Source organism: Pyxicephalus adspersus, chromosome 8, assembly GCF_032062135.1.
Source record: "Pyxicephalus adspersus chromosome 8, UCB_Pads_2.0, whole genome shotgun sequence".
NCBI lineage: Eukaryota > Metazoa > Chordata > Amphibia > Anura > Pyxicephalidae > Pyxicephalus > Pyxicephalus adspersus.
In genome coordinates, this window is record NC_092865.1 from 7,072,578 (window position 1) to 7,098,481 (window position 25,904).

Genomic DNA, 25,904 nt, shown 5'->3' on the forward strand with positions numbered 1-25,904 from the left:
TGTTTTATCCAGGTTGAGTTTCAGGAATCGGTCAGACATCCATGATGAGATGGCTGACAGGCAGCATGAGACCTTATCCAGGACTGAGGGACACAGGTCAGGGGTGGACAGATAAATTTGGGTGTCATATATGGAAATGGAAGCCAATGAAGAGAACTACAAAGAGAGGCAACAGAAGAGGAGCGGTATAATATATATAATGGTAGAATCATGAGACCTGCACCCCCTTATGAAGTCATTATAAAGGCAGCAAGATCTAATCATGAGTTAGAGAACAATAGCTGAACAAGTATCCGTCTGAATCTCCTATAAAACCGCACAGAGTTTCGCACTTCATGATGTCTGCGCTAACCTTCCAATGTGTTACAATGAGGAAATTGTTTAAACATCACATTCTTTATTACATAAATAATTCTCGGTTCAGGCCAGGATTCGTATCCCAGCGGATCATTTCATATTAAACTCCAGTCCTTTATCGCTCGGCGTCGGTGCTGCAGCCCTCAGACCATTATTAAAACCAGAATGAACTTATGTTACACCCTCACATCAAACAGCCAGGGAGATCAACTGCAGAAAACGTGGAAACCTTGCAAAGAAAATAAAATAAAAGATTTGGTTATCAAAAGAATCTGTGTTTTCACTGGACGTCGCAAACGGAATTATCTTCAAATGTGATCTCTGCGTTCGGGACAATCGACAATTGGCTATTCACGTAGAACATTCCTAAATGGAATTGATTTGTTTTTTTGGATGTGGCTTTCAGAGAACTTCTGTTTTAAAGGAAAGGTGTCACTAATAGAGGATTGTATGGGATCTGGTTCAGATTTGTGGTCATCAAACTATTTGTAAGGCTTGCTTGGTTTGCTGGACAAAAGGAAAGTTCTCCACCGCTCCTCCGTCCACTTCTAGAAGATTCCCCACACTCATTGGCACTGATATGCTAAAAGAATGTATGTTGTTCTTTTACCAAAGTGAAATGTCACCTTGTAAGGGATACGTAAAGAAAAAAAATAACTTATCTTTACTAATGACAAGCCTTTGATCCGTCTACAAACTGAACCCAACTAGTCCTGAGCTGTCTCGTCTTCCTTCTCCTTTCCAGGGCTTGCCATTCCTCTAGCGATGCCATTTTCATTCTTCCGGGTTCTTCTCATATCACCTGAATTGGCACTGTGCAGGCACAAGATCAGGTAACATGTCTTCCTGAAAATGCAAAAACAAAAAAAAAAGCCAATCTTACTGCGCATGCGTATTGATGATGCATGCCCGATCTCAGGCATACGCAGAGGGAACAGCCCACAGCCTCCTGGGATAAGTGATGCAAGTATCCCAGGAGGTTGCAGGTTGCCCCTTCGGTTATTACTGAGTCTTTACTTTTTTTGGGGGGGGTTGAGTGTTGACATCTGTGGGCCATTGGGAAAATTTCCCTTACCTTCCTGTTCTATAGACCAACGGTCAGCAACCTGTCGGACCTCATGGACCACTAAATTCATCATTTTTAATCCCGCGGACCATTAATATGAATTTTTTAAAAAAAGATAAATACATTTGTAAAATAATGATCTTCCTAATGGTGCTGACAAGGACTGTGGCGGCTCTGATTCATTGATCAGCGCACGGTTAAGTGAAGTATTACTATTGTTACTATTATCATTAGCTGCATTATCTTTGGGATTACTAAAGAAATGCAAAATATTTGTTTGCTTTTTCTCACTCATTATGGGTTTATTTCAATCTAAGACCAAAGAAGAAATGATAATTATCAAAGTCAAACTATTTGATGCCATTAAATATAACAGTTACAGAAAATACACAGCTAAGGTCATACTTACCTAAAGGAGCATCTGAGAAATAAACAAATAAAATAAAATAATGGGATGAGAATCGGTATTGGCGGAGCGGGGTGACTGTTGTAATGGTGGAAACAATACTGAAGCGTACGGCTCAGTAATGGCTGCCTCATACAACTTAACACTACTCTGACGTCACGCTGCGTTGCCCTTGTTTTTCCGTCTCTAGTACAGTTCCTGAATTTAGTGCAATATAAAGGTGAAAATTGTCATTCAGAATATAAAAATTTATTAGAATATTATTTTTGTTTTAATATTATTAAAAGATAAAAATTGCAAATAATGTCCAAATTTTTCTGTGAACCACCAAAGTTTTCTCATGGACCACTGGTTGGCGACTACTGCTATAGACCCAAGACGAAATCGTGAAGAAATCTCACAATCTTCAAAATTACCAAAATCCCCACTTAGCTGTCAACTGAACAAGTTTCCCTATTAAAATATTTGCCCAATATTCATCCTAATTTCCATTACACTCCGGTAATGAATATCAATAGGACAAACATTTAAATATTCATGATATTATTATTATTATTATTATCATTATTATTAACCTGCCGACCGGTAAGCCCGACCTTCGTACGGGCTAAAAAAAGTTGCTGTTTTGGTTAACCCCGAGATTTTCCGTAAATTAAAATCCCCACTTACCTGGTCCCGCTGTGCTCATCCAGCGTCGTGTTCGTGTTCCAGCGTCGTCCTCCGTCGATCGTCGTCCGTCGATCTCCATCTCCAGCGTCAGGTGCCTTCTCCTATACCAGCGGGACCGGTAAGAAGCCGGCCGGCATCTTACCTGGTCCCGCTGATCATCCCGCGTCGTTCTCCGTCCAGCGCCGGGTGCCTTCCGAAACGAGAAGCCGCCCAGCGGAGAAAAAAAAGCCGCTCGGCTTCTCCCTGCGCGCCCGATGACGTTGGCACGTGTGCGGGAAATTCAAATTCAAACTTATTCATTCATTTTGTATTGGATTGAATACAAACTCCTGTATCCAATCCAATACAAAATAATACAAAATAAATACAAAGTATATAACTGGTAAATTCAAATTCATATTTTGTATTGGATTGGATACAAACTTTACTAGAACCCCTGTTCGGACATATTTCTGTAAGTTACAGGTCTACAATTTAAAAAAAAAATTTCATGAAAAACAGTGGAACACTTTTGGTACAGAACTCTAGACCTCAGTGTAACGCTCAGGTGGTTAAAAACAGGATTTATATAGCGCCAACATATTACGCAGCGCTGTACATTAAACAGGGGTAGCAAATGGCAAACAGACAGTGACACAAAAGGAGGAGAGGACTCTGCCCCAAAGCACTTACAATCTAGGAGATAGCACCAGATAGCAATAAAAAAAACCTTATGTGTGTTCTAATCATTCAAAAGTAAAAATTAAAGTATTGAATATTATTAGGTTAATTTTAAAAATACCCCCCTCCTCCATGACTACCCATTATAAGCCATTCAAAATGTTTTTTGGGTTTTTTTTTACCTAGTGAAGTTGCCCTCCCAGGTCCTATTTGCGGATGCAAAGGCAGCTCATCCAACTTTGCACCCCTAATGGTTTCTTTGCACCGGCATCAGCACCTGTGGGGACCCCAAACTGAGCAGCCAATAGGAAGGACAGGGCCCCACTTCTTGTGAATAGGGATAGTGAGTTGACAAGCCTGTAGCATGACTTCTGGGTAAAATGGGTTAAAGGGTATTTATAATTTTTTTTAATCATTGTTTAGTTAGAGGTGGGTGTGATTTTACTGAAGATCAGCTTTTTTTTTATTTTTTAAGATTTGGGATATGTTTTTCCTGACAATGCATTTTTGCAGCCACAGCTATCAGAAGTGACAAGGTTAAACCCAAATATTCCACCCCCTGCAGGATGTGGCCATGGCTTCTATAGTAACACAAACAATGGGGAGTAACAGCAGAGCCAGCCATTCCTTCACAGGGAATTCCTTAGCAAGTGAATTATAATGGTTTCATCTTTTACTGCAAATAATGCGTTTCAATATTAACTTTACATATATAATCATCTAAAAACATCAAGATTCTTGCTTTTACAATTGTGAATGTTCAGATTGGACCTGCACATGAAAACAGCGGCAGTATGAAACCAGAGATGCTTTTTATTGCTTGTTTGCTTTTGTGAGCTATTGGAAGAGGAGCAAATCTCAGTACATGTAAGTATTTGAAATTAATATACTATTATTATTTATAAGCAGTATTTATATAGCACCAACATATTACATAGCGCTGTACAATAAATAGGGGTTGCAAATGACAGACAGATACAGACAGTGACACAGGAGGAGGAGAGGACCCTGCCCCGATGAGCTTACAATCTAGGAAGTGGGGGAAGTATCACACAATAGGAGGGGGATATGGAGTGGTGGGTGAGTGGTGAGGGTTTAGGAGACAGAAGAAGACAGGTAGGTGAGGTTGAAGCGTTGGGTTTTGAGGTCTCTTTTAAATGAGCAGAAAGTAGGAGCAAGCTGAATAGGAAGAGGAAGACCATTCCAGAGAGTCGGGGCAGCTCTAGAAAAGTCTTGGAGCCGTGCGTGTGATGAGGTTATGAGTGAGGAAGTCATTAGTAGGTCATTGGAGGAGTGGAGAGAGCAGCTATGGGGGGGGATTTTTCTATCGGGTCAGAAAGGTAAGAGGGACAAGAACTGTGAAGGGATTTGAAGGCAAAGCAAAGAGATTAATTTGATTCTAAGGTGAAATGGAAGCCAATGAAGGGAACTACAAAGAGATGCAGCAGAAGAGGAGCTGTGGGCAGGCTGTGTATGGGGTAGGTGGGTGGGAAGGCTGTGTATGGGGTAGGTAGGTGTGAAGGATGTGTATGAGGTAGGTGGGTGGTAAGGCTGTGTATGGGGTAGGTGGGTGGTAAGGCTGTGTATTGGGTAGGTAGGTGGGAAGGCTGTGTATGGGGTAGGTAGGTGGGAAGGCTGTTTATAGGGTAGGTAGGTGGGAAGGCTGTGTATAGGGTAGGTAGGTGGGAAGGCTGTGTATGGGGTAAGTAGGTGGAAAGGCTGTGTATGGGGTAGGCAGGTGGGAAGGCTGTGTATGGGGTAAGTAGGTGGAAAGGCTGTGTATGGGGTAGGTAGGTGGGAAGGCTGTGTATGGGGTAGGTAGGTGGGAAGGCTGTGTATGGTGTCGTGTCGGTGTCATCCATCGTCCGGACGACCGACCTGCCGGATCCACGGACGATGGACGACAGCCGATCCTAATGAAAGGGAAGGGGGAGAGCGCGCAGCAGGGTGCCGCTCCGTCGCTCGCCCCCTCCCCTCTCCATAGAGCAAGAACGGTGCTGTATGTACAACACCGTTCATGCATCATGCACTCCCTTGTCGTTGGAAAGGATCGTGAAAGATCCTTTCCAACGACAAAAATTGGAAGTGTGTACGCAGCTTAATACAATTATGGTAGTGAGTAGCGGTAGTAAACTTGAAGATTTTATAAATAGTAATTGGGATTTATTATATGATGCATTCAGGCACACCTGAGAGTTGTTTTAATTTAAGCAGTTCAAGTCTCACACCTGTACACCCCCTATATGCAGGGAGGTGCACTGCACAAGGGTCCTGTACCCTTCCCAGCCACTAGGGGCCCCCTCATGGACACCACTGGGTGTCCCATTTCAGTCCTGCATAGGGGCCCGCTGTTGACTATCCTGTCCTAATGAACCAGATTTTTTTTCTGCTATGTGCCATCAATTTTGGCAAAAAAATCAGTACTGAGTATATAGAGGTCTTTATATAAATGGTTTTCATCCAAGATTTACCCAACATTCACGCAGTTTCACATTGGCTTCCTTTGGAAAAATGTTATGAGTAAAAGCTGATTAACACTTTTCTTATTGAATCCAGTGTGAAAAAGTGTACATTTTGTGTAAATTGGGTGAATCATGGGTAAAAAGATTCATAAATAGACCTAATATATTATGTAATTCATGCATCTTTTTTTGTGTCAGCCCCGGCTTTCTATTGGTTAGTTTGCCCTCCTTATAATGACAATGAATGATATATGAATCTACTATAGAGCGTTTGAAAGTTATATACAAATTGATTGGTTTTTTTTGACCACTTGACAACTCATATTTAAATGAATAAATATTAGAGAATAAAAAATAGGTAGTAAAATCTGAAATAAATAGGTAAGGAGGTGTTAATTAGGGCAAATTGGAGATAAGTAAGGGCTAATAGAGGAATAAATATGAGCACATTGTATATTAATGTGGTTAAACAAAACAGCTTATGCTGCATTGCTCACCTCTTAGGCAGCCCTTTTCTTTTTAACATGGAGGAACCCTTGAAATAACATTAATGTCTTCAAGAAACCCTTTGTATCATTTCTATTATACCCATAGCTCACAGTATTAGTGTAGTGGTCAGTGGGAAGAATGCCTCTTACATTGCTGGTCAGTGGGAACAATGTCACCCTTACAGATAGCCAAAAAAATCATTGGGGTCACTTCAACTGACCTGAGAGGCACAGATTGCTCAATGCCCAAGGACCCCCCCACCCCCACCCCGCAACCTCCGGAGGAACCCTAATTTAGAAACACTGCCCTAAAGACATGCCACGCCTTCTGCAGGCACCCTTGGTCTTCTTGGTTAAATGACAACCAACATCATTCAACACACTTCCTATGAGCCCAGGGCATCAAGGATGTGAGCACTGTTTAATATAGACCACCCGGAAAAAAGGGAGCAGCAGCAGTACCCCATTTGTCATGTGACCCAGGGGAATAAAAGCTGAATAAAGGTATGTATTCCAAAAAAATTAAAAACTGCAGAAGAGCAGGGCGATGGGCAGCAAGCTTCGTGCATAACCTAGGGTCATCAGCAGTCACTAACAGATTGAGGTTCTTCTGTAAACCTGTAACTATACAGATATTTATATATGCAAAATTTATATTGTCATAAGGGTGGTCGCCAACCTTTTCGACCTACGGACCACTAACTTTACGGGCTCCGGACTACATATGCACAGGGAGCCGTGTGTCACTCAAAGGGGAAGAAACTTTCCCCATAGTGACGTTATGATGCCAGAACTCTCCCATCACAGGTCTGAGACACAACCCGCCCACCGCCCTGAGCCTGCCATCCATACGGGGGACATGGTCCACGGCTCTGAAGAAGGACCCCGCTGGGGGGCGCACAGGCCAGAGCCACAGACCACCAACATTTTCTCGCAAACCATCGGTTGGCGACTGCCGCTGTATAAAATGGGTTTCCAATCACTTTATCTTGCCTAAGGGATATCCATTGCTTGCAGCCCTGATGAAGGGCTGCAATTGCACTGTAACGTGTCGAACCTATACAAATAATAAACAAATCTATGAAACCATGTTTATTGAAGTTTAGCTTGATGTTCTAATAAATGGGTTTAGGAAGAGGCACCTGAATATCCCTCTCCTATGTGCTACTTCTCCCGCCTCATAGATTGTAAGCTCTTTTGGACAGGCTTCTCCTGTGTCACTGTTTGTATCTGTCTGTCATTTGAAACCCCTATTCAATATACAGCACTACGTAATATGTTGGCGCTATATAAATACCTCTTAATACCAACCTTGATTTTCTAGAATTTCCTGAGAACCTAATCCGATAAATACGCATTATCAACTTCCAGTTGTAAAGTTGGAGCGTTGTTACCCCCAGCTCCCCCGCAATGTGCACCGCTTTATAGGTCACAGTGGCATGACGCTTCCCTATGGAGGGGGGTTGTAGGATACATAGGGGGATGCCAAAGCTCTAGCTTTGAAGCTGGATCCACCATATACTTATGAGAAACTCCAGTTCAGGGGCCCCCAGTTTAAGATAAAGACAGGTAAATGCAGGCAGCTGGGTTCCTATTCTTAACCCCTTCAGTCAGAACGTAAAACACGTGACGGTTTTCCTCGATGATAGATAACAAAGGTGCCCGTCGGGCAGAACAATGAGCAGGAAGCAGTGGAGGGTGCAGGAATATAGAGATCATTACTGCAGCGCGGACAAGAATTTGGTTTATTTTCTTGTCTCGGGGTGATTATAAAGATGCAGCCGCACTAATTTGTTTTATGAAAACGGTTCTTTATTTACTCCTGATTGTTTCGGGCTGTGCGGCCGAGTAAATCTGCCTCTCGTTTAAGGCTTGTAATCCAGAACGTTACCATATGTGAGGGGCAGCCGGGCATGATAAGTGACTAATACAATTTACAAAACAAGCATGAAAGCGTTTGACGTCCCCGGCTCCCTCAGACAGACACCCTCCCCTCCTGGTACCGGAGCAGACAGCCCCGGCTCCCATAGGCCCCTGGGTGGAATTAACTCTATAGGGCCACACTGGCATGAAAATATTACTACCAGCTCAAAGCTTTCTGCTGCTCATTGCTCAGCAATCCTAACACTTGTGGGTGTGATGGGGCAAATCCTTTTAAATAAACACAAAGTTTAAATTCAACAGATGAAATGCAGATATAGGATCTGGTAAACCTGCCAAAGAATTTGTATTTCTAGTAATCCAGCTCTAAGATTTGCACAACCCTGCGTCTTAGGGGAGACCTCAGTTTGCTTTGGTGCAGTTTAGCAACACTTACAGGTCTTGTCCCTCCCCCAGCTTGTGATTGGACGGTGCAAGAAGAAGCAGCAGTCTCAATATCTCTCTTCTCCAATCAGCAATGTTCTTGTGTTACTCACAGCTTTCTGAAATAGTAATAAGACATACAAAAGGGCCTGCTTTAATAAAGCTCTTCAAAGCTGGAAAGGATACCCATGCCACAACACATGATTCATTTTACTATAATAAATCAGATATAGATATAATGGGCCTGATTTATTAAAGCCCTCCAAGATTAGGGAAGATACACTTTCATCAGTGAAGCTGGGTGATCCAGCAAACCTGGAATGGATCTGGTCCAGAATTAAAAACATTTGCTAACAAAATAGCAAATTACTTTTAGGAAATCCAGTCCAGGTTTGCTGGATCACCCAGCTTCACTGATGAAAGTGTATTCTCTCCAGCCTTGGAGAGCTTTAATAAATCAGACCCATTATATGTATATTCTTCTCCTTCTTACCTAGTCTAAGCCCTGCTGTACAGGGATTGCAGGCAGTTGATACCGGGCCACTTTCAGGTACTTACACTGCTTGAATTAAAGAACAAATAATAATGTATTAGTAAATATGTTGTATATTGTCATGTTATTTTATTTTATATAGTTGTGTTTTTTTATTATCAGAAATTTGCCTGGAATTTAACATTCTGTATTTTACCAGCAGGCACCATAAACGCCCAATTATGCATTCAAGAGCTTACCTGCTATTAGAGCGAGATTATGAGGATCTGCAGGCGGCCCCACTCTATGTGAGTATATAGATGATGGAGCTATATAAATTCTGCTTATTAATAATAATAATAATAATAATAGATCTATGTGTTCATCATATCTAATGTATGGCAGCATTGCAAAGAATACATTGTAATACATTACATGGCAGCAAGTAGAATCCATCAACTGCCAATACCAACTGCAAAGCAAGTCTCAAAAAATCCTAAGGACACAATAGAAAAAAAAGGGATACTAACCTTCCTAGCTGCCTGAATTTCTTACCTCTTTACTTTACCAGCCAAGTCAGACATTTTGGCATTTGTCACTTCAAGAATTTTCGAGTGGCTGTGCCCTGCTGCATGCTGTGTTGGGGAGCCCTACATTACAGCTGAGTTCTGGATTACTATGGAAGGTTTACTTATAGCCTACCTCCACCTGCCCCTGATTTGGAGGGACTGTCCCTCTTTGTACCTCCACCTGCCCCTGATTTGGAGGGACTGTCCCTCTTTTTACCTCCACCTGCCCCTGATTTGGAGGGACTGTCCCTCTTCATACCTCCACCTGCCCCTGATTTGGAGGGACTCTCCCTCTTCATACCTCCCCATCTGAATTGGTGAGACTGGCCCTATTTATACATCCCAACTGCCCCCAGTTTTAGGACTTTCTTCTTCATACTCCTTCACTTGTTCCTGCTTTGAAGGAACTGTCTCTCTTCAAACCCCCTAACTGTCCCTGATTTGAAGAGACTATCCCTCTTCATACTTCTTTATGTCCTTGATTTGTAAGGACTGTCCCTATTCACACCCCCAACCGTTCCTGATTTGGAGGGACTGTGTCTCTTTCAGAACTCCCTTGTCTCCGTAGTTGCCCCACTTTTTGGGTGAATATATACTTCTCTATATAAGATTTATTCTTACAGAATTACAAGATGTTTACACCAAACCTTTATCCAACCTCTCAATGATTTCATTTGTGTTTTTACAAAGTTATTACAAAAGAAATGTAATTGTGAAAAAATCACAGCTTAACCAATCATTGTTGCATATTCATTTTTATGATCACAAAATGTGCGGGGCGTGTCATTTGCCTAAATATATTGAGCTTCCTTCCTCCAAATCTCCAAAGTTGGGAGGAATGATTTTGTTTTACTGAGAAGAATACCGGCAACCATAAAGATTCGGCTAAACTGGACAGTAAAAGGTAAAAGCAAATACCAGAATAAGAAAAGCCAATAGATTGTGTGATATGAGGCAGATTATATATATTCATATCCATTTCCTATACAGTAAAGCCCGGAGAATCTGAGAATCTGCCATAAAAATGTCATATTGGCCACTACAGGGAGTATCCGAGGGCCTGGAGCCGGTACAGCAGAGGGTCCCATACACAGAAAGGAATGGGTCCCGAACTCCTCCAGGGTCTGATCACTTAACAATGTATCCTGCCAGCAATATAAAGAACAAATAAACATGTGAATAATACAGGAATGTGTCAGAGCCCCTGTACTGTAATGTAAATAAATGAAATCAAATTGTATCTTTTTAGGGGATTTCTGTAACACCAGAAGGTGACAACTTTCTTAAATGGATAGCCAAGGTCAGAGGACTGAAAGATTCACTTTGGGAAGGTTTGTATATTCATCTCTTTTCATCAATAATAATATCCCTCTATCTATCTATTATCTATCTATCCATCTGTCTATCTATCCATCTATCTATCTATTATCTATCTATCTATTATCTATCTATCTATCTATCTATCTATCTATCTATCTATCTATTATCTATCTATCTATTATCTATCTATCTATCTATCTATCTATCTATCTATCTATCTATCTATCTATCTATCTATCTATCCCTCTATCTCTCTTCATTGGCTTCCATTTCACCTTAGAATCAAATTCATCTCCTGTGCTTTGCCTTCAAATCCCTCCACAGTTCTTGTCCCACTTACCTTTCTGACCTGATAGAAAAATCCCCCCTAGCCGCTCTCTCCGCTCCTCCAATACCCTACTAATGACTTCCTCACTCATAACCTCATCACACGCACGGCTCCAAGACTTTTCTAGAGCTGCCCCGACTCTCTAGAATGGTCTTCCTCGTCCTATTCGGCTTGCTCCTACTTTCTGCTCATTTAAAAGAGAACTCAAAATCCAACGCTTCAACCTCTCCTACCCGTCTTCTTCTGTCTCCTAAACCCTCACTACTTCCCACCATTCCATATCCCCCCCTCCTATTGTGTGATACTTCCCGCACCTCCTAGATTGTAAGCTCTTGGGGGCAGGGTCCTCTCCTCCTCCTGTGTCACTGTCTGTATCTGTCTGTCATTTGCAACCCCTACTTAATTTACAGGGCTGCGTAATATGTTGGCGCTATATAAATCCTGTTTAATAATAATAATAATAATAATAATAATAATAATAATTGTCTGCACAAGCTAACGAGACCTTTAAACCAAGAATGTGAATAGCTTCTATAGCCACCAAATTCTGCATGTTTGCATGTCAGGACAGCGGTAATGCTTTGACCCTGCAGGGTACCGGGCTGTAAATCTGTCCGCTTGTCACCTATCTTTCAGGAGGTTTCTCTCAGTAGCAGATGACACAAATCTACAGCTACAAGAGAGGGAAGAATCCAGATAAATCACAGGAATCTCTAAGTGACAGTATAATGAGACCATTCCGCATTTATGATTTCTAATAAAGCTTTGAGCCAATGAGAAGGTTCCGCTTATTGTCAGCAATCTTGTATCTGCAGTGGAATAAATAAATAAAATAGTTTGCATTGCAAAACCCAAAGCCAAACATATGCGGTCCATCTATGGATCCATCGCTGTAATACGTGCATGAGATCTGTAAATGGAAGGAGGATCTGCCAGAAATGCACTCAGCGCTCCTATTGCGGGCTGACATCACAGAGAATATTGATAAGACAGAGCAAGTCCAGAGACAACAAAAATGGAGACAGGTCAGCGGGATGAAACAAATCAGAAGAGGCTGCAGGAAATTATAATGTACGGGAAAGTGGGGACATAACTGAAACCTTTAACCTAAGTCTACATGGACTGGTTCCCCAGCGTTTAAATGCCCCTGTGTTTGAAATTCCCATTTATTCCAATGAGTCTGGCCACACTAATGTGTTTTCATGATGGGTTGTAAAGTAAACACATTCTGCAGCTTTTGGAAAGTGTTAAAGCGCCTATAAATACCCAACAAATGCAATAAATAGCCATAAATGCCCATTACCACCCCATTGAAATGAATTGGGCACCTGAGGCAAATGGTCATATCGGGTGCAAACCTAGCATCTCTGCAGCAGTCCTTCATGTCTGCTAGGGCAGATTAATGGACAACAGAGTGGGAATGGCCCCAATGAAATGAATGGGGCATTTACAAGCACTTTGGGTCTTTTTTGGGGTGTTTTGGGCATTTATGGGATTTGTTTTCTATTCTACATCTTCTCTTACATACCTTGGTTTAAAAACTCATAAAAGCACATATAAATATATTTATATACTGTATATAATTATATACTGTATATCATTTTTATTAATAAACAGTATTTATATAGTGCCAACATAATACATTAAAACAATATTATTAATAATATAATAAATAATAATAATAAACATTAAATAGGGGTTGCAAATGACAGACAGATACAGACAGTGACACAGGAGGTGAAAAGGACCTTGCCCCGAAGAGCTTACAATCTAGGTTCAGCACTGCCATGGAATCGAGCGATCCCATGTGAATCCCGGTGCCTGACACCTTGCCATCTGCTCAAAAACTTGCTTCACAGCACTGGTTCTTAAAGAACCACCATCTGCAGATCTGACAGCTGGCAGCAATGAGCGGTACCAATATCACCCGCTGCCACCCCATTCATTCTCTATGGCTTCTTGTAGCACCTTCCTATAGCAGCAGTTCACTGCCATGAAGAAGCCGTAACCCCACCACAACCCCACCGCCATGGTAAACATAACCTTAGCCTTAAATACCCGAATAGTGTGAATATGGATCAGGAGGGTAGTATTTGCAATATGAGGCCAGGATCAAGAACCCAGAGACACTCAATGCACTCAATGTCCGCCCTCCCCAGTTGTGTTTTGCTTAACTAATCAAACCCCCCCAAACTCCCAAACCTATTCCTTACACCAATTGTTCTGTGGCCCAAAATAAAAAACTGTAGGAAGACTTAACCTGGTCACACATGCAAGATGATTGTCGTCCGAGACCAACGGTTGTAAATCTAGCAGCTGTACAGCAGTCCCCACTCATCCGCTAGGGTGAATTGGTGACCAACCAATGGGCAGCATGGTGGCTCAGTGGTTAGCACTCCAGCCTTTGCAGCGCTGGGTCCCAGGTTCGACTCCCAGCCAGGACACTATCTGCATGGAGTTTGCAGGTTCTCCCCGTGTCTGCGTGGGTTTCCTCCCACATCCCAAAAACATGCAGTTAGGTTAATTGGTTTCCCAAAAAATTGTCCCTAGACTGTCTTTAATACATATCACTATAGTAGGGACATTAGATTGTGAGCTCCTTTGAGGGACAGCTAGTGATGTGACTATGGACATTGTACAGCACTGTTTAATATGATGGTGCTATATAAATACTGTATAATAATATCAATATATTTGTTATATCTCATCAATAAGTGTAAAAATCAAACCTGTCAATCAGAAACTCAGAGCTGTCCTTTGTCTTATACATGAACAAAGCAAAATCATTGAAATATATTGTTCCATTCATTATATTGCAATGTATTAGGATTCCATTGACAAACTTGCTGTAGATGTTCCATAAATAATCAATAATAATGAGGTAGATCTGTGTTTCTCAACCAGGGTTCCTCCAGAGGTTGCTGAGCAATTTTGACCTCTTAGGTGTAAGTGACCCCAATGATCTTTTTGGCTATCTGTGAGGGTGACATTCTTCCCACTGCCCGGCAATGTAAGAGGAATTCTTCCCACTGACCACCACACTAATATCCTGTGATCTGTGGATATAGGAATTATAGAAGGGGTTCCCTGAAGACCTGAAAGTTATTTCAAGGGTTCCCCATGTTAAAAAGTTTTAGAAACACTGATGCAGAATAACCATCAGCCATGGGCTGAAAGGGCCCCAGACACATAACAAGGGGCCCTCTGATTTCTGATGTCCCTGAAGCTGGCTTTGCTTCTCGCTGAGCTCACAATGGAAGACATTTTTTGGCACTGACAATTCTGCAAATGGATTCTGTACAAAGTCCACTAAGAGTACAAGTAATTCTGCTTTCCGCCCCGAGATTAAAGTTAAGTGGGGAACTTTCCTCTACAAATATATGATCTGGCAGTTGCATGGCAGCTGATTATTTAACTTTCAAGTCCCCCCCCCCCCCCCCCCCCCCCCCCCAAGAAAAAATATTTTGTCAATAATTTACACTGCGCTAATCCGGGGGTAGAAAAGGCTGGGAAAGGAGAAGAGTTTTTTTTCTTTCTCCTAATCAATTTATGTTTTTTGTTTTTTTTAATCAGTTTGTTATTTATTATTTATGTTGTTTATTCTTTAACTTTGTTTTGTGTTTTTGCTGTTTTTATTTGCTTTTCATTTTGCCTTTTTTTTTTAACTGGAGGGAACAAATGGCAGCAGGTCTGTCCCTAATGTTGCAAAGGTTTGGAGGTTGATTGATTAAATTGATGCTAAGCCCCCATGATTGAAAGTACTGAATTCCAATGAATAAAAGGTGCAGGGCCAGGGACACGGGCGGGGAAGAGGCTAGATGATGCTGGAGGTGGGCTCTATATGAATTGCTGCAGTTTCTAATGCACACTTTAAAAAGCTCACAGCGTGCAGTGAAAAAAGAGTGAGCTACTTCAGTCCAGGAAACAAGTCAGTATTACTGTGCAAGGCTGAAAGGCTGGAGGTCAGATTGAAGAAAAGGAAGGTTGAAGGGCAGGTTTATTAAAGGGAAGCCTGGAGGGCAGATTTAATAAAGGGAAGACTGGAGGGCAGATTTATTGAAGGGAAGACTGAAGGGCAGATTTAATGAAGGGGACGCTGAAGGGCAGATTTATTAAAGGGAATGCTGGAGGGCAGATTTTATTTAAGGGAAAGCTGGAGGGCAGATTTAATGAAGAGAATGCTGCTGGGGTTATTTAATTAAGGGAAGGCTGGAGGGCAGATTTATTGAAGGGAAAAATGGAGGGCAGATTTATGAAGGTAAGGCTGCAGGGGATTTTTAATTTAGGGAAGGCTGGAAGGCATAATTATTGAAGGGAATGCTGGAGGGCAGATTTTATTGAAGGGAAGGCTGGAGGGCAGATTTAATTAAGATAAGGCTGCAGGGGTTATTTAATTAAGGGAAGGCTGGAGGGCAGATTTAATGATGGGAAGCCTGTGTGGGTCGTTCGGCTGGCTAAACAAAATTGACAAATCATTCCGCAGATTAAACCGCCTGCATATATATTTTGTGAGTTTGAAATGTGTTTGCCCAGAGTTCTACTTTAATCTATTTACGGTGTTCATAACCTGACATTTTCCCTATAAATAACGGAAGATTGCAGCATTTCCCCAGCACTGAATGAAGTCATATTTCCAGTTAATCCCTCCAATGTGCATTTCATATGTCAGGCATTTAAGATACGGAGACAATATTAATATCATGAGCTCAACTACCGTATCAAAGGTAGCCTGTTATTCCTCCTGCTGAGGATTGCCAGAAGTTGCAATGGTCAGGAAGCCAAGTATCTCTTATGGTTTATTCATACACAATTTCACTTTTGCAGCTGGTTCAATTCAAGATTACACACCGGTGAAAAAGACTTCGGCCATAGAGACAACACCTGCACAAAGGTCTGTATAACTTTTATATTCTGTTTTATTCTCATTGGCTTTCACTAACAGCCCCAGGTCTCAGGGGTTACTACTGCCACCTGCTGGATGACCAAAGCAAATGCCACTGGGTCTAAATACTGGAACCCAAGCCATGTGACCAATTATACCTACTATGGTGCCTAAAGAATAAACCTACTCTGTGGTATTTCCAGTAAAGGGTATAGTTACTGCCATAGCATTACAAAGGTATTTAGACAATTGTGCAATTTAAGCCTTGTGGTTGGAGTTTGGTGAATGGCTGTAGCCCTGTGCACAAAGCCAGCTGCATAAAGACAAGGTTGGGTGAGTATGGTGTGAAGAACCTTAAGTGTCCTGCACAGAGCTCTGACCTCGACCCTACTGAACACCATTGGGATAAATTGAAATAATAATTGTGTGCCAAATCTTCCTATCCAATATCACCACCTGACCTCACAAATAGTCTTTAGGCTGAACAAACAGAAATCCTAACAGACTAACCCCAAAATCCTATGTAAAGCTTTCCCAGAAGAGTGGGGGCTTTTGTAGCTGCATTCATAGGTTTTATATTCAAGCCTATGGTCTGAGCATAGAATATCCAGCAAGGTCACAATTATCAGATTTTTACAAACTTTTTTTCTTTATAGTATTGGTGTAGCAAATTACAGCTATGGTCAGCAGTCTCTTTGCTTTTTGTTGGTTAAATGCAAAAAACTTTTCCTGCCAGCTTCTGAATGCCAAAAAGTCTACTAGGACAACGGCCGCTAACCTTTCACACCCCACTGACCACTAAATTCATCATTTTAAATCCCACGGACCAAATAATATGAATCTTTAAAAAAAAAAAAATACATTTGTAAAATAATGATCTTCCTAATGGTGCTGACAAGGACTGTGGCGGCTCTGATTCATTGATCAGCTCACGGTTAAGTGAAGTATTACTATTGTTACTATTATCATTAGCTACATTATCCTTGGTATTACTAAAGAAATGTAAAATATTAGTTTGCTTTTTCTCACTTATTATGGGTTTATTTCATTCTAAGACCAAACAAGAAATGATAGTTATCAAAGTCAAACTATTGGATGCCATTATTATAACAGTTATAGAAAACACACAGCTAAGGTCATACTTACCTAAAGGAGCATCTGAGAAATAAACAAATAAAATAAAACAATGGGATGAGAATCAGTATTGGCTGAACGGGGTGACTGTTGTAATGGTGGAAACAATACTGAAGCGTACAGGTCGGCAGCGGTTGCCTCATACAACTTAATACTACACTGACGTCACGCTGCGCCTTCCTTGTTTTTCTGTCTCTAGTACAGTTTGTGAATTTAGTGCAATATAAACGTGAAAATTGTCATTCAGAATATAAAAATTTATTAGAATATTATTTTTGTTTTATTATTATTTAAAACATAAAAACTGCAAATAATGTCTAGCGGACCACTGATTGGCGATCACTGCACTAGGAGACCCGGACAATATGGAATCATAATTACTTTGTTATATAGTTGGATCTAAATGAGAAGAGAAAGCATAAGTATGGGAACAAGGACAGTTTGGCAAATCGTCCAGGGTCCCCACAATCTCTGGGACCCTAAGTGACACAATGGCATGCTGCAGGGAGCTGTAATGCAGTGCCCAGGACCCCATTTACCCTAAAATCATTTATCCCATCATGCCATAAACTGTAGATCTAAACAAAGCAGAGATTTATTATTCACAAGTGTATAGTGACATGCACTGACGCGTTTCACGCCTTTATTGGAGCTTAGTCATACAACCCAAATATCTCACATTTTCTGGCTCTGAAAGACAAGCCATTTCCAATCTGTATACATTGCAAGGAGTAGAAATAGAGGCTAGCTACTGCTTTATAATAAGAAATAATGGACAGGCAGAAAGTGAGAAATTCTGAAAAATGGAACCATTAGGGTCATAAGATTACATTTTCCTTTTATTTTAATAGACTTCCAGAGTTTAGGTACATTTAAGTCACAAATAACTGTAATCTGTTGTATGCGAGGGCCGCTTGCAATTTTACAGTTCCAAAAAGTGTGCTTAAAACAACCTACAAATTAATTGCATCAAAATGTTTAGCAAAGGATTTATCTTCAACCGAAATACTGGTTCTGTACCTATCCATTGCAATCAAAAGGCCTAACCAGAGTCTTAAACTCTCCAGTTTCAGAGGCTTTTGCCTGTTTCCCAAAGCAATCCCATTTTCACCAATCAAATAAACAGAAAGCCAGTCTGCAATGACTGGGGAAGAGAGGGAGAATGAGAACTAATGGTGGAGTATTCTGGCTGGGCAATACTGCCATCAGATGGTGAGATTGGTGTACTGCATCCTGATGGTTACGCAGCAGAGGCAGGGATATTTTAGGCTTTTTTGCTGCTTTAGGCAATCATTAAAGAGGACCTGTAACTGAGAGATTATAAAGCTACCATTGCTGAAATTATTTAAAAAAAAAAATGCTACTTTCCTGGATTTAAAACTGATCTTTTTGGTTTCAGTAGTTGCAGTCACACACAGGAAACAAGCATGCAGATAACTGCAGCACAAGCAATGCAGCAATTAGCTGAACACCTGAACTGCATACCCATACCCTTTATCCTACCAATCACCCCCTTGCTGTTCTGATCTCCTGCATGGGGGGAGATTTATGAGGTTGACGTTGGATCCAGTCTATTGTTGTCCATGTATAACTGAATATCAGTTTAAATGTACTTTGCTTTTACACATTTTTAAAATTCTTAAATTTAAAGTTCTTTAAAAATTTAAAATTCTTAAATTATTCCACTAATTAAGTAATAGATGGATATAATTGGCTCGTTATAGAGGACTTAAACTTTACCCCCTTCCCGCTTCTTAGCGGCGCCCAAATTTTCAGATGGTGCTTGATCCTTTTCCAGATTCGGAATCTTTGACCATCTTGATTAGCTGGGTCAAAATGACAAAAATTTCCAGCTATGCACAAAGGAATTCCCTGGCTGAGGCAATGAGGAATGCTGAGAATGTGCCCTCTGCTGAGCCGCTCAGCGTACAAGAATATTGGGAACAGACAGGTAAGTTTGTTTTATTTCAGGGGAAAATAAAACAAACTTATCTGCTGCCAATTTTTTACATTTTTATGTTTATTATTATTATTAATATTATTATTATTAATAATAAACAGGATTATATAGCGCCAACATATTACGCAGCGCTGTACATTAAATAGGGGTTGCAAATGACAGGCTAATGCAGACAGTGATACAGGAGGAGAGGACCCTGCCCCAAAGAGCTTACAATCTAGTAGGTGGGGGAATTTCACACACAATGGAATGGGAGATATGTTTAAATACATTGTGAGTCTATTGGAGTCTTGTTAGCATCATTTCTTGTTTTCAGCCACCTTGAGTGTTAATAATATTTTTATTATTATTAATAAACAGTATGTATATAGCGCCAACATATTACGCAGAGCTGTACAATAAATAGGGGTTGCAAATGACAGACCGATACAGACAGTGACACAGGAGGAGGAGAGGACCCTGCCCCAAGGAGCTTACAATCTAAGAGGTGGGGGAAGTATCACACAATAGGAGGGGGGATATAGAATGGTAGGCGAGTAGTGAGGGTTTTAGGAAACAGAAGAAGACGGCTGTCTGAAAGTAGGAGCAAGTCGAATAGGACAAGAAAGACCATTCCAGAGAGTTGGGGCAGCTATAGAAAAGTCTTGGAGTCATTTATGTGAGGAGGTTATGAGTGAGGAAGTCATTAGTAGGTCATTGGAGAGTGAAGGGAGCGGATAGGGGGGTATTATATTATCAGGTCAGAAAGGTGTTGCAACTTTCAGAGGTGAATCCAGCTCTTGTTAGACAATTAAATGAGGTACATTAGGTGTAGCACACTATAGTGAAAAGTATGTTGACTACATTGTGCTGTAAGAAGGATCTCTTAAAATTATCGCATGCATTTGTCACCAACTATCATGTGCACAGACACACAATCAGTACTATTGTGATACAAGCAGAAAGTAGTCCACAGCCCCACAGTCAGAAGTGTACAGAAACATGCACAGACACACAATCAATATTGTACTGACACAGGCAGAAAAGTCCGCAGACACACAATCAGTACTGTAGTGACACAGCAGAAACAAGTCTGCAGACATACAATCAGTATTTTAATGACACAGAAACATGCACAGTCACATACTAAGTACCATACTGACACAAGCAGAAACTTGCACAGACACACAATCAGAACTGTATGGAAACTTAAATATGACAGTAAAATATGAAACATGCACAGACACACAATCCGTACTTTACTTACACAGACAGAAACATGTCTGCAGACACACAATCAGTTCTTTATTGACACAAAATTCCACAGACACAAAAGTACTGTATTGATACAAGCAGAACAAGCTCAGGCACACATAGTACTGTGCTGACACAATTAGGAACATGCACAGACACACAATCAGTACTGTACTGACACAGGCAGAAACATGTCCGCAGAAACACAATCAGTACTGTACTGACACAGGCAGAAACATGTCCTTTTTTACATGCTGTCCACGAGGAGTTAATCCACAGTCACTACTCTCTTTCCACTTGCTTATTTTAGGAATACACACTGCTCATCATGGTTTGTGATTTGTTCTTGCAGGAAGATAAAAGCCATTTCTTTTGAAGATTACCACAAAAATTGGAGTGAAATTGCCACATCAACTGACTCTGAAGATTTAAATGCTGCAAGTAAGATGGACAGGGATGTAGAAACTGGGAGCCTTGTCTGAAAAGTCCCCAAATCACATTCAGGATCGATTTATAAGTACCATGCTGCTCACAGAAAAGTACTTTGCAGCCTACAAATTGAAATAATCAGCACTAATGAGTTCTTCCTGCTGTGACAGCATACAGGTTGTGCCATGTATGACCAGCAGGTGTCACTGTTGTCCCAGGTAGCATAGTGCCCAAAAGCCAATTTACTAAAGGAGTTGAACATCTTTACTCACATTTCATTGGATATGTAATGTGAACATTTATATTATTGTTTCAGTAAAGATTCCCATCTCCTCTAGTAAAATAAACCTTTATGGAAAATGTAAAGTAGATTTTATGATTTTGTACGTTTATTTTGATGAGGCAAAAAAACACAAGTAAAACCATCATACAGCATACTAAAGAGAACCCAACCTAAAATAAGTCATCCCACCACACCATAACCATCTCCTGCTCTAAGAGAGAATTTATATATTGTCTGCTTCCCTACATAATCTTTTATGTAGCAACTTGTGGCATGGATTTATTTCTAATCAGGCAGCTCTGTCCAAAATTCTAAGACAAAGGAAACCAGAAGTGGGCAGCCACTGTTGTCTCGTTAGATATCCATAGTGCTCTGGGAATCCTTTGTTGTGTGTTAAAGAACTTTGGGAATATGTCAACACACCACTGCAGTGGACGGCCCCCACCCCCCACATACACATTGGGGCAATGCTCTCTTTCACCCAGGTTTCCATTAAGAATAACTTTTAATAACTTTATCCCTCGGGCCCCCCATCACCTGCAGGTTTTCTTCTTTTTCAAGCAACTACAGATCTGGTCCAGCCGGTCTTAGCTCTCTGATTGTACATGAAAGTTAGGATGCCAAGGGCCTGCCTAAGGCGTTGGAAAAAAAAGCTCCAGCAGCGGGGAAGCATAAGGCTAATTTAATACTTGCAACTTACTGTGATCCCAACCTCTCCCATTCAAGTAAATGGGAGTGGTTGGGGCCATTTTTGTGCATCGGAGGCATGTGGCCATGGCAGATCACAGTTGGTTGTAACCTGAAAATCTGTATTACGGCCGGTGCAGCTTGCAAAGCAGTTTGCCTCTTCCAGCTGCAATGGGCTCATAAATGTTTATCTTTTTAGGCTGTTTAGATTTTAACCTCAGGAACCTGATTAATAATCAGTTTTCCATTTTTCTTGGCAGGGCATAAAGATCCCAAATCAAGAACAAAACACAAGCAAACCGATGAATCTAGTTTTGGAAATAAACAGTAAGTAGAGTAACACACAAATAATTACACACAGCTCTATTTAACATCAATTTTTCTATTCAAATGCAGACAGTCAGCAGGTGTTGCAATGCATTCACCCAAATGATGGTGCGGCATTTGGGTTGTAACTGCCTACTGATTGGGTTTCTCCAGCGGTCACCTGACCTGATAACTCGATATAATATCGCTTGAAGTGGACTTCAAAAGTTTGCATTTAGTATGATATAGGGAACACTAAAAAGTTAAATATGTCTAGGCAGTGCCATCTATCCGCCATGTGAGATCATCTAAGGCACTGCTGCCCATGACTGTCAGTCTCAATAAATTTGGGGTAGGATTTGGTGGTCGCTACTCTGCTGCCTACTGTTCTTGCTGGAGGCTCTGACATGCAAAAGCAAAGCCCTGCCTATACTAACATGGCCACCTACCTACAGATGCACAATGCAGAACAAGAATGGTAAGTCAGCAATGGGAAAGATCACCTGCAGGAAGACTACAGGCAGTACCGGTGCTAGTTCTTTGCCCTCTGCATGCTTTCTCATGAGCACAGTTTGTAATGATCAGTTCTTCTTTAAAACTTTACTCTACACTAATTCTATTTCAATTTAGATAGATTAGGAATAGGTAAAATGAAATTTTAATTCTTCTTCACTGTGTCCAAAAACAGCCACTTTGCTGTCTAACAGAATTAAAGGAAAATAATCTGCTGCTGTGTGAAAAGGCTGAAAATTGACAGAATACTAAAAAGGTAAAAGAGCTGCCTGTTCATTGTGGAGAACCCATTAGGGACACCTTGTTAGACATGAGTTCAGTTAGTACCCCAGACAAGTAGATGTTCTCTTTGTTTTATGGTATTGAGTTGCTGTACAGAACTATCCTGCATTGATGCTGGGTGTGTTTTGCTGCAATGCTGTATAAAATCCAAGAGAAACCCATCTGGACTGACCCCTGGTATCTCCCCTAAGGGGAGAAAATACAAAGAGTGTAAGCTCTTCTTCTGTCCCTCACTACTCACCCACTATTCCATATCCCCCTCCTATTGCGTGATACTTCCCCACCTCCTAGATTGTAAGCTCTTTGGGGCAGGGTCCTCTTCTCCCATGTCACTGTCTGTATCTGTCTGTCATTTGCAACCCCTATTTAATGTACAGTGCTACATATTATGTTGGCACTATATAAATCCTGTTTATTATTATTAATAAAAATAATAATAATAATAATGGTTTCAAATGACAAGCGTCTGTTGATATATAAATACTGTCTATTAATAATAACACCACCATGAAGATAGTGACCTGGCCAAGATCTGAACCAGGAACTTTGAGTGCTGCCCATTATAGTTTCTAATATACTACAAATTGTAAGCAAATATTCTTTTTGCATTTACTAGATACAAGATCATTATTCGAGGGCTTATTGATAAGAAGACAGCAATGATCCCACCCATACAACTGGGTAGTGAGGACCCTCCCAGCTGTGTGTTCTGCAGGTTGTCAGGTATGTACTTTGTGTGTTGGAATACATGTTACAGATATTACATGTGTCAAGTATGTACTGAGAGTGGTAGGGAGTCAGATCTAAGCTATATGTATTATATGTCTTGGGCATGTACTTTATGTATGTCCGGGTTGCCCTCCGGATCTGCCAGGGGGCGTTAGGAACTACCGGTGCCGCCTCCTTGCTGTGGCTCCCCTATTTACTGCGGCAGGCCTGATACTTCCGCCACCGCAGTAAATAGGGAATGCTCCCTGAAGGTAAATCCCTCTCCTCCGCAATGCATAGAGAGGAGAGGGATTTCACTTCATGGGGCGTTCCCTGGTGGGGGGCGAGAGAGTCCGGCCTACTGTGCTCCTGCCCACCCCTGAAAAGGCCTAGTGCCCATAAAAGTTTGCCGACCCCTGTATTAGATCTTAGACATAAAAAAATGTGCCCATGCAAAATGCAGCACAGATCAACCCATTTACATGCATTGCTCTTGCATTAGTGAGGAAAAGTAGCTGCACTGCCAGAAACGACATGTTGATTCCAGGAACAGAGCCACAACCCCACTGCAACTGCAATGCAACCACAACCTTGTGCAAGCGCGTGCACAAAATGATTCCCAGCCATTCCCATTCTAGTTATCACGTATCCACCACGTAAGCGAATTGGTCTAAATAGAAAAGCCAATATGGCAGGTGTAAATAATTGCTTGATTTAGTGGCTTGAGTTTAGCCCAATGCTACGATGGTTGCACTTGCCTATGGTGGCAAATAATTTAGGGACACCCTGGTACCTTTCTAACTTTTCCTTCTCATCTCTTCAGAAAATTGTGGCATTGAGTTCCTGGGACACACAGAACCACACACAAGATCCGATTTAAAAAGAGACGCTGCAATGTGGTTCTGTGGATCTGGCCGTGATGGAGAACCATGGGAAGAAGAAGTGGATCACTTGGTGGCCTGGACTAATACTCTCAGTTCTGAGTTACTGGAAGACTAAGCGAGGGCTAACACCACCCAACTCTACAGATATGTGATCGCTGCCTCCTGAATATCAGAAAACAAATAAATGAATCATATGATGACAATTGCGGCGTGGTGTAACGTTCCCAGCAAACCTCAGTGACCCCCTCCCTGTGTGATCATTTACCGGCTGGTAATAGCAGGCCTGCATGGTGGTTAAGTGGTTAGCACTGTTATTTTCCAATGCAGGGATCACAATTTCAGTTCCCAGCGGGGCTGCGACTGAATGGCATTCATTTGTGTTGGTGTGGGGTTTTCCCTGAACTTCAGTTTCTTCCCACAAGCCAAAGACATTTTAATGAGTTAATTGGCTCCCTGTGCTTACATAACTGTAGCCAAGGTATTAGATTGCAAGCTCCTGGGGGACAGGCACTGATGTGAACAATGTTATAATAATATGTACTTGCTAAGGTAATGTGTACTCAGGAAATAAAGTCTTTTTATCTAATTGTTGTGTTTTTTGTTTCCAAGGCCAGAATGATATATTTTTTACTACACAGTATTTATAAAGCACTGACATATTAAGCAGCGCTGTACAAAGTCCACAGTCATGTCACTATCTCTCCCTCAAAGAGGCTCACAATCTAATGTCCCTACCATATGTCTTTAATAGAGTCTAAGGTCAATTTGGGGGAAGCCAATTAACCTAACTGCATGTTTTTGGAATGTGGGAGGAAACCGGAGTACCCGGAGGAAACCCACACAAATACGGGGTGATCATGCAAACTCCTTGCAGATAGAGTCCTGGCCAAGATTCAAACCTGGGACCTAGCGCTGAAAAGGCCAGAGTGCTAAGTACTGAGCCAGGCTCCAAAGCAAACCAATAAAGTTGCAATTATTACATTTCTATTGCTGTAATTAATCTTTCTTGATCATTACCAGTAACTGTAGATCAAATAAGAATTGTTCACTTAGCACTGTTTAGCTCTATAGAGAAGAGAAGGGAAAGGATGAGCGGGAGACACCCCGCTGCATCGTCTCCACATGACGGATCAATAGCCTCCATCTCAATTCATCCAGAGCAGTGATTCTCAAGCAGGGTTCCTCCAGAGGTTGCTGGGGGTTCTTTGAGCAATGAGCAGTTTGTGCCAATCAGGTCAGTTTAAGTGGCACCAATGATCTTTATGGCTATCTGTACAGCTACGTACACACATTCATTGGTTTTCGCCCGATTGGGCAAGAATCTGGCATGTGTACAGTACCCGTCGTCCATTGTCCAAACGACCGTCCTGGCGGATCCACGGACGATGGCTGACGAACGATCGTAATGCAAGGGGAGGGGGGGAGCATCGTTCTCCCCCTCCCCTATGCATAGAGCAGAATGGTGATGTATGTACAGCACTCGTTCATGCATCTTTCAGTCT

General features: G+C 41.4%; 1 protein-coding gene and 1 long non-coding RNA gene across 2 annotated transcripts; both read left to right on the forward strand.

Moving 5' to 3' along the window:
• Window positions 1–3,769: 3,769 nt before the first annotated feature.
• On the forward strand, window positions 3,770–10,785 carry LOC140337436 (uncharacterized). Its single transcript, XR_011922049.1, has 3 exons — window positions 3,770–4,025; window positions 9,105–9,192; window positions 10,703–10,785. It is a non-coding gene; the product is annotated as an uncharacterized lncRNA (long non-coding RNA).
• Window positions 10,786–15,867: 5,082 nt separating this feature from the next.
• Window positions 15,868–24,988, forward strand: UBE2U (ubiquitin conjugating enzyme E2 U). The gene is made up of 5 exons (XM_072420716.1): window positions 15,868–15,992; window positions 20,663–20,751; window positions 21,970–22,036; window positions 23,427–23,533; window positions 24,342–24,988. The coding sequence occupies exons 1-5, from the start codon at window positions 15,868–15,870 to the stop codon at window positions 24,515–24,517; spliced, it is 564 nt and encodes a 187-aa protein (XP_072276817.1). The 3' UTR covers window positions 24,518–24,988.
• Window positions 24,989–25,904: the final 916 nt, after the last annotated feature.

What these genes read in the sequence shown, in the direction of transcription:
- UBE2U (XM_072420716.1), top strand. Translation starts at nt 15,868, where the DNA reads ATGGTCAGGAAGCCAAGTATCTCTTATGGTTTATTCATACACAATTTC. An exon ending in TCTAGTTTTGGAAATAAACA is followed by an intron (nt 22,037 to 23,426) that starts GTAAGTAGAGTA and finishes TGCATTTACTAG; the next exon opens with ATACAAGATCATTATTCGAG. An exon ending in TGTGTTCTGCAGGTTGTCAG is followed by an intron (nt 23,534 to 24,341) that starts GTATGTACTTTG and finishes TCATCTCTTCAG; the next exon opens with AAAATTGTGGCATTGAGTTC.